Below are 9,077 nucleotides of genomic sequence, written 5' to 3'. Positions count from 1 at the left end.
ATTTGTACACAGCTGGACATAATTCTGCAGTGCTTAGCTCCCTGTCAAAACCTCTCTCCAACCCAAAGGACTTCCAATGAGTACTTGAGCGGAGATTCCTCCAGGTAATTGCAATAGAATCTGTATTCCCCTGCGAAAAGTCTTAGCTTGATGGGTTATAAGAAAAATAACATTAATCTAAAAACAGAGGGAAATGCTAAACAGACAGCTGAGTTGCAAACACTGCTGGGCTGCCATTTTGACACACCCAAGACATTAGTCATTGGATCTGCATTTTCAGTTAGGTTGTACATAGCAAAGAAAAGTGAGTGTTATCCAAGTCAGTAAGAATATGGGGAAATAATTGCTACCAGCTCATCTTTCACCACCAACCCATTTCACAGCCTATTGAAGAGCTCTCCAGAACAGAAATTGAGAAAGAACAAATATTCAACTATTATTTGAATAGGATGACAGTTTTACTTAATTTTACTTTGTCCCTGGAAACCAGAACAAGAATATTTCTAGCCTAGTTAAGTCAATCAGAATGTGCATTCCCCTTCCCTACCTACCCCAGGGCTGTCGCCACCACCACCTCCACCCTACACACACACACACACACACACACACACACACAACACACACATTTTTTTGTCTGGAAGTATTTTGGTATTTGAAAGAACTTTTCATCACATGGTATACATTGTCATCTCTACAGCTGGGCTTTGGAAAACCAAGGACAACAGTTACGGAGTGAAAATAGCAGAGGTGAATTTGAGACTGGATCCAACTACTCCACCAGAGGTCTAACAGGCTCCAACGTTAGCAAAAAATTTAGAGACTGAGAATCAGAGAGCCAAACCCAAATCCAGCTCAGCTTCAGCTGGGACCTAACCTGAAGCCAGTCGTTTTGGTAATCTGGGCCTCTGATTACTGGCACAAGATGAGGGCCTAACACTGAATGATGTCTGTAGTCTCTTGCAGCTGTTGAATTCATTGCTGCTCTGAGCTGCCGGTCCATTCATTCAAGGTCCTGCACATTTGTATTTTCCCAGGCAAAATACAGCCTGGCTCAGTACCACTCTAGTTCTAAGAAACTTCCGAGTGTTCACCCTAAGGAACACAAGTTTAGAACCTTTCTGTAATTGTCTTATCCTGTGACAAAAACCTATTTCACTTATTTGGCCAAAGGAGAATGTGAAAAAAAATACATGTAAAAATGTGAGTCAAATGAGGCTAGGTATACAGGCTATATCTAAACTCTTAGCTGACTCAGTCAAACCAGGAAAATACCTGAAATGTTTAGGAAGTATTTAGGAAAGGAGAATTGAAATAAATGACCTATGCAGTCAAAAAAGTTAGTTGGAAAGGTTAAAACAGAGAAATAATTACCCAAGTGTATTCCATAAGATGTTAAATGTCCCTGTTTAAAAAAAAAAAAAGAGAAGAGAAGTGGTTATTGTGGTCAAATAGTTTGGGACTTGATGGGTTAAATGAGTTAAGTAGATTTTTTTTTCCTACAGGAGCTCTAATATGGTATGAATCTTTTCCCAAACTCACTAACCATGGAACCCCCCCTTTCCCAGAACATCTCATAAGATCATGTGAAAGACAGACCCTATAAGACTCATTAAGTTAAATAAGGGAAAAATACATTGATAAAACATGTCAATCTGCTTTCTGATATTCACTAATGAATTAACATATGATCTTTAAGAAACACATCCAAAGTTGATGTCTACTTGGGATTTTATTAAGCTAGGAATAAAGTCATTTGTTTCAAACTGACATTTATCAAATGTCTAGAAGATTCTCAAATCCGTGCCATCATATTCCAATACAAATATGCTATGTGTACCTTTAGAAAGCAGACTTTGATATTTAGGGACTGAAGAGCCGAATAGGAATAGGAGAAAAATGATTTTTAAAGTGATCTATGTTTGTCTTCCATGGAATTTTTTCCATCTTTTTAAAAAGAAGTTCCTTGGCCAATTCTGGCATCTCTCGGGAAATTACAAGCCAGGGTAAACCAGGAGCCTGCTATAACACTTCATTCTTATGCATCATTTAAAAGGCATGTACGCTTCGTGTGATTCCAATAACACTAGGCATACTGAGAACGGGGGTTATGTTAGGACCCCATAAATAATGCTTCATCTAGTCACTGAGGTTTGAGAAACAAAGAAACATTGTGGAAGAGAGAAGTTACATTTTAGAATAAGGTGTCCTACTTTGTGAATAAGTTGAAGACTTCAAGCCTACAACCACAAAGATAAATAAGAGTCGACAAAACTACACCCTTGCTTTAAAAAGAAATGGAGATTGATTTTTTTTTTTTTTTTTTTTGCAGAAAGGATGGTTGAGAGTATGAGTATGAGAGCATGATCCATAAGAGTATAAAGTACTGCTGTAAAAATGAAAGTCCTAGGACACCTGGGTGGCTCAGTGGGTTAAGCCTCTGCCTTCAGCTCAGGTCATGATCTCACAGTCCTGGAATCGAGCCCGGAATTGGGCTTTCCAAAGCTCAGCAGGGAGCCGGCTTCCCCCTCTCTCGCTCTGCCTGCCTCTCTGCCCACTTGTGATCTCTGTCAAATAAATAAATAAAATCTTAAAAGAGAGAGAGAGAGAGAGTCCTCTCTCAGTACTAAACCGAAGGAAAAGGATGAAAGTCCCTATGATAAAGAGATTTTATTCAGGCATTCTGGGATAGTGAGCATATGAGTTACACACCAGATCCTAAGGTGAGCTTTCTAGGGAGTATTACATAGGAGACCAAAGCCCTCCTGGGTAAAACGTACAGAAAAAAAGAAATGAGGCACACATGTTTGCTCCAAGGATGTTGTGCCAGAATCAAAGGAAAGATATAACTGTGAGGAAAGCACAATGTCAGTCACTCATTCACCTCGTCTCAGAACTCAGAGACCCACAGCTAAGTGCCAGAACATGGAAGTATCCGCTAAAGAGCATGTAAAAGCAAGAACACCCAAGACAGATACTGAGTACACAGGCCAGTTGCAGAACTGGGGCGAATCTTACCCCCAACAATAGGAGATCTTGATGGCTGATCCCATGACAGATTCAACAACTCACTCGGCAATAGGCATTGGCAGCCTGGGCACCACACACTGTTACTTCTAGAATCATATCCATAGGGTGGCACCGGCAGCAAAGCTGTTACTTTTCATACCAGAAGGCAGTAGACAGACTGTCTAGAGTCAGGGTAAAAGAGAAAAAAAAAAAATAGAACATAGGATGCCACTTGGTATTTAAAAGAATAAATTTGCTGACTATAGGTGATATACAGAATGTTGTAACTATTTATTAGATATGTGAGGGTGGTCTAGAGTTCTCCCACAGTAAAATAGGAGCTGGGTTAGAGAAATACCAACTTGCAACAATCATAACATTCTATTTTTATCCCCATGCTGGTGAAGCCTGAGAATTAAGAATTACATAAGAAACAATTGCATAATATTGAAACTCCTTTATTGGAAGAGTCCTGGCTGGCTCTGGCAGTCTTTGTAAACAATGGAAAATCTCATTTAATTGAATTGGCTTAAGTTTGGTCCATTGTGAGAGGCTGTGAATTTGATAACCTATTAAGGTCATCTCCCTAATCACCACAAATGTCCTAATGCATACCGCATTTTTTTCACCTTACTCCCAAAGATCAGAGTATTTTGGCTTAGTCCTAGTAGGGTGTTGTCATTTCCAAGCTATATATTCTAGAGTGTAATAAAAATGCATCTTGATCATAGCCATAACAATCATCCACTTGACTATTTTTTCATAACAACAAATAATTTTTATAAAGGTACCTCATATGTTTATAGCATGCTAGGTTCCTCCATGTGATTGCATTATCCTATAAGAAGAGGTAAGACATTTAGCAGATAAGGAAACAAATTTGTTGAATTAGCCAAGGACAAGCAATTACTGAATGATAAAACCGGGTTGAGAACGGACATCTCTGGACTGCGAGTCCAGGCCAGTTCCCCAGTATGGTAATGAACCATACCAGACCACTTCCTCTCCTGCACCTTTTCCTAATCTTTGAGTCAATTCAATAAGCTCAAATGTCATCCATACCCACTGGACCAAAAAATCACACAATGAGCTTCATTAAGCTGCATTACCAAGAAGCATTAGACAGAGAAATCTGGGGGTTTAAATTCTTTTAAAGTAAAAGATGAGGGGTGCCTGGGTGGCTCACTGGGTTAAGCCTCTGCCTTCAGCTCAGGTCATGATCTCAGGGTCCTGGGATCGAGCCCTGCATCAGGCTCTCTGCTCAGCAGGGAGCCTGCTTCTCTCTCTCTTTCTCTCTGCCTGCCTCTCTGCCTACTGGTGATCTCTCTGTCAAATAAATAAATAAAATCTTTCAAAAAATAAATCAATAAAAAATAAAAATAAAAAATAAAATAAAAGATGCTGTTTTTCTTTGAGTGTTCAAACTTTGCTTTAATTAGTGTCTTTAATGAAATGAATGCCAACACTAGTTTATTTGTTTCTCTCCTAGATGCTCTTACAAAACACTCAGTGGTGTGTTCTTCTCAAGCTGTAATGCTGTTCTTTCCATGAGTTGCACAACCCAACTACCCAGCCAGGAGACAGACAAGGTATCCCCCTCAGAGGTCCAGTGGCCCTCCCAGTTTATGCCTCCAGCACAAGGAATGACCACATTGTAATAAAAACTAATTCACTACAGGACAGAAATAGACAACAAGGGGAAAAAAGGACTTTCACAATAGTTAGAATGTTTGTCCCTCCCTTGAGGAGGCAAATATTAAGGTTATTTCTGTTGTTGAGCAGTCACACAGATACACACAGACATACACACAAACACATATCCAATCTACTCCTCATGAAAATAATCTCATTAACCTTAGTCAGGGGAATCTCTACATGAATTTTTTTTTCCCCAGGGTTTCTGGAAGATATTACAGCACAGCCAAATGATTCAAACAACTCCACGTGGTGTTTTGAAATTCATCCCAGTTGCAGGCTGAGAGACCTGCAGTTTGTCCAGAATGCCAAAGAAGGGCTTTGATGGTTCTTTCGCGTCAGGATCCACTGCGATGATCTCCTGCTCCAGGGCTGAGACTTCAGGGACATAATTATCTTTCCTTCCTCTCTCCTCCTGCAGTTTGATGCAGATACCTCTCACCAGACCTCTCTGATTCCAGCCCATCAGATGCATGAGCCAGCCTGCTATCTTGCTGCAGAGCTTCTTGCTGGGCATTACGGCGATGTCCCCACACACAGTGTTGTTGGTGTGGAAGTCATTGCTCAGGCGACTGTAGTACTTCTCCGTGATGACCTGCACCACCTTCCTCATAGTTTTGCTGCAAAAGTAGCCCATATTGATGCCTCCCCAGTAAAAGAGATCCACATGAGGGCACCTGGGTGACTCAGTCAGTTAAGCCTCTGTCTTCCACTCAGGTCATGATGCTGGAGTCCTGGGATGGAGTCCCGCATTGAGCTCCTTACTCAGTGGGGAGTCTGCTTCTACCTCTGCGCTTCACCCTCCCGTGCTCGCTCTCTCAAATAAATAAAAACTTAAAAAAAGGAAAAAAATAGCTTCATATGACTTGAATTTGGAGATCAGCTCAAATAACTCAGTCAGTATGGTTTCACTTATTTGTGGAGTATAACAAATAGCATGGAAGACATGGGGAGTTAGGAGAAGGGAGTTGGGGGAAATTGGAAGGGGAGGTGAACAATGAGAGACTATAGACTCTGAAAAACAATCTGAAGGGTTTGAAGAGGTGGGGTGGTGGGAGGTTGGGGGAACCAGGTGGTGGGTATTAGAGAGGGCACGGTTTGCATGGAGCACTGGGTGTGGTACAAAAACAATGAATACTGTTATGCTGAAAATAAATTTTAAAAAATGATTAAAAAAATAATAACTCAGTCAGATGAAATTCTACCTAAAGTCAAGAATTACAGGAGTGATAAAGATGTCCACCATGGGGACACCTGGGTGGCTTAGTGGGTTAAAGCCTCTGCCTTCGGCTCAGGTCATGATCCTGGGGTCCTGGGATTAAGCCTCACATCGGGCTCTCTGCTCATCAGGGAGCCTGCTTCCTCCTCTCTCTCTCTGCCTGCCTCTCTGCCTACTTGTGGTCTCTGTCTGTCAAATAAATAAATAAAATCTTGAAAAAAAAAAAAAAAAAAGATGTCCACCATGCCATGATATCTGGAAATTCCCAAAGTTTGTGATACATTTTGTTGCTATAAGAGTTTATACATCCTCAACACAAAAGAAACTACATGAATGATATTATTTATAATGATATTCCCTTAAAAAAAAATGCTGTGAAATGTGTAAGCCTGATGATTCACAGACCTGTACTCTTGGAGCAAATGATACATTATATGTTAATAAAAATAATTAAAAGAAAACGAAATGCCCTATAATACTTCTTTTCCCTTGTGATATACTTCAGGAGATGGATAAAAATGATCATATTAAATTCATATTAGCTTTGCATTATCACAGGTTTTTCTTCTTTTTTGCTTCTTCCTCCTTGTGGCTGTACTTTAACATAACTTCATCAAAGGGGCACCTGCGTCGCTGAGTTGCTTCAGCATAGGGCTCTTGATTTTGGCTCAGGTTATGATCTCAGGATTGTGGATCCAGCTACACTTCACACTTCAGGCTCCCTGCCCAGCTTCTCTACTTCTCCTTCTCCCCTACCCCTTCCCCCCAGCTCATGTGTGCTCTCTCTCTAAAATAAATTTTAAAATATATATATAATATATTATATATATATATATATATATTTAATGAAGATATATATATCTTCACTAAATTCAAGGCACAGTTTGGGTAATAAGATCTTATACATCCAAAGAGTCTTCATATTGAACTCATTCAAATAATGCAAGTATGGGGGCTTCCTGAGTGGCTCAGTGGGTTAAGCCTCTGCCTTCAGCTCAGGTCATGATCTCAGGATCCTGGGATCGAGTCCTGCATCGGGCTCTCTTTTGGGCAGGGAGCCTGCTTCCTCCTCCCTCTCTCTCTCTCTCTCTCTGCCTCTCTGCCTACTTGTGATAACTCTCTGTCAAATAAATGAAATCTTAAAAAAAATAATAATGCAAGTATGACATTCTTAAAGCTTTTGCAGTGGACACTGTAAACCACACACAAGTCTTTGGCCATCTTCATGATTATACTTAACAGAATTATCTAAACCAAAATATCCAGGATAATGAGAAACTCTTTTGATCTATTATGTTTTAAGAGATATTTTTATGGGAATGTAGAAATATATCATATATAGTATATATGCACTAGTCACACACACATACATATAAAAGAATATAAACAATTCTTTTGTTTTGTTATTTCCTGATCATATAAAAAATGCAATTTTACTATGAATGTAGTAAAACCTCCATTAGAGTATGTGTGAAAATCTCTCAAAATATTTTAGATAAGCCAGAACACAGAAGAAATTCGTTAATACCATTTATCGTAATAGCTAGAAAGCTCATTTTTTTATTCATTCAAAATGTCTTTGCCCTAATTCCTGCTCTACCTAGATAGAGTTTTGAAGGCCTAAAATTTTATTCCTGGTTTGTCACATGGTAGCTTTTGAGGTTTTCATGGGACTCGAGATTGAAGAAAGAAATTGTGCAAGTAGAATCTCTTAGAACTGACTTCACAGGCATGTGGTAATTACCCAGCAGAATTTCTGCCTAGGGATTAGGGGGAATATATATTAAAAATACAGCCAAGGTCTAGACAGCAACCGTAGTAGAAGGTCTGCAAGAAGAAACAGGAACACACTTAAATATCTCTCTTGCTCCCTCTGCTGGTTGGTTTCATAAAATAAAAAATAGGTGCTTTGATCTCTTTCCAGAAATGATGATGCATTTTCATTTTATCAGACTTTCAAAATTTGGGCATCAAGAATTGTCTATTTGGTTTTTATGACTGGGTTGTTGAGCTTTTGCTTGTTCAATTATAAGTGAGTGTGAAATATTAGGTGGAAAGAGATACCATGGAAATGGCAGTTCTATTAGATTAAGAGACCAGAGGTTATCGAGCATAACACAAAAGGGAATGTACGACATCCTCGTCTAAAAATACTATGACCTCAAAGAGGGTAAAAACACATATATGAAATTACTTAGGAATAAGGCAGACTACAATTAAAAGCTAAATTACATGTTGTAGTCTTCAGAGAGTGGGAAAATTTCATAAACAAGGGACCAGAGTTATGTGAGGACTTTAAAATGATATAGAACACAAGCTAGAAAATGATAGGAGTTTCTAGGTGCTTAAGCTAGGATGTTGAATCCTCTTTATTTACTTCTACATTTATTGATGCATCTATTCATTCAACAAATATTTATCCAGTTTTCACTAGCTATCCGACAGTATTTTAGGTATTGGAAACACAGCACGAGTAGAGCAAATAAAACTCGCTGGCTTCCTGGAGTCTACATTTGATGGAGTCTACAATGAACAAATGTTAAGATATATAGTACATTGGAAGATGACTAGTTTAGCATGGTAGAAAGAAACAGAGCAGGTAAAAGGAAATTAAGAGCACTGTAGTGTGTAATTTTACATGGGAGGGATCAGATTAAGCAACTCTGAGAAAATGACATTGAGCAAAGTGAAGAAGTGAGGCAAATATCCAAGCGAAGAGCGTGCCAGGCAGAGGCCACAGCAAATGCAAAGCCTCAGGCTTGTGTAAGATCAGCCAGGAAGCCCGTGGTGCTAGAACCCAGCGAGCAAGTGGGATTATAATTGTTAGCCTTATATTTTAGATAAATTCATAGTTTCCCTTCTCTCAAAACTCCGTTTCAAACTTGTTAGTAAAGTGTGTTAAAACTTATCATTTTATAGTAGTAAATACTTCAGAGCAACCAGTTTATCACTAGTTTTCTAAAATATATGGGTTATGGGCGCCTGGGTGGCTCAGTAGGTTAAAGCCTCTGCCTTCAGCTCAGGTCATGATCCCACGGTCCTGGGATTGAGCCCCGCATCGGGCTCTCTGCTCAGCAGGAAGCCTGCTTCCTCCTCTCTCTGACTGCCTCTCTGCCTACTTGTGATCTCTGTCTGTCAAATAAATAAATCAAATATT

The 9,077-nt window shown here is 39.5% G+C and overlaps 1 protein-coding gene across 1 annotated transcript; it reads right to left on the bottom strand.

Annotated features, from left to right (window-relative positions):
• Positions 1-4,936: 4,936 nt before the first annotated feature.
• On the bottom strand, positions 4,937-5,338 carry LOC116868196 (40S ribosomal protein S17-like). The gene has a single exon (XM_032858361.1). The coding sequence runs from the start codon at positions 5,336-5,338 to the stop codon at positions 4,937-4,939; it is 402 nt and encodes a 133-aa protein (XP_032714252.1).
• Positions 5,339-9,077: the final 3,739 nt, after the last annotated feature.

The sequence above is a fragment of the Lontra canadensis genome, unplaced genomic scaffold (genome assembly GCF_010015895.1).
Source record: "Lontra canadensis isolate GAN:19392208 unplaced genomic scaffold, GSC_riverotter_1.0 scaffold14, whole genome shotgun sequence".
Classification (NCBI taxonomy): Eukaryota; Metazoa; Chordata; class Mammalia; order Carnivora; family Mustelidae; genus Lontra; species Lontra canadensis.
The sequence above is the reverse complement of the archived record's forward strand: the minus strand, read 5'-3'. Positions and strand labels throughout refer to the sequence as shown.

Excerpts from the sequence above, each read along its gene's own strand:
- LOC116868196 (XM_032858361.1), bottom strand. The coding sequence starts at position 5,338 with ATGGGCTACTTTTGCAGCAAAACTATGAGGAAGGTGGTGCAGGTCATC.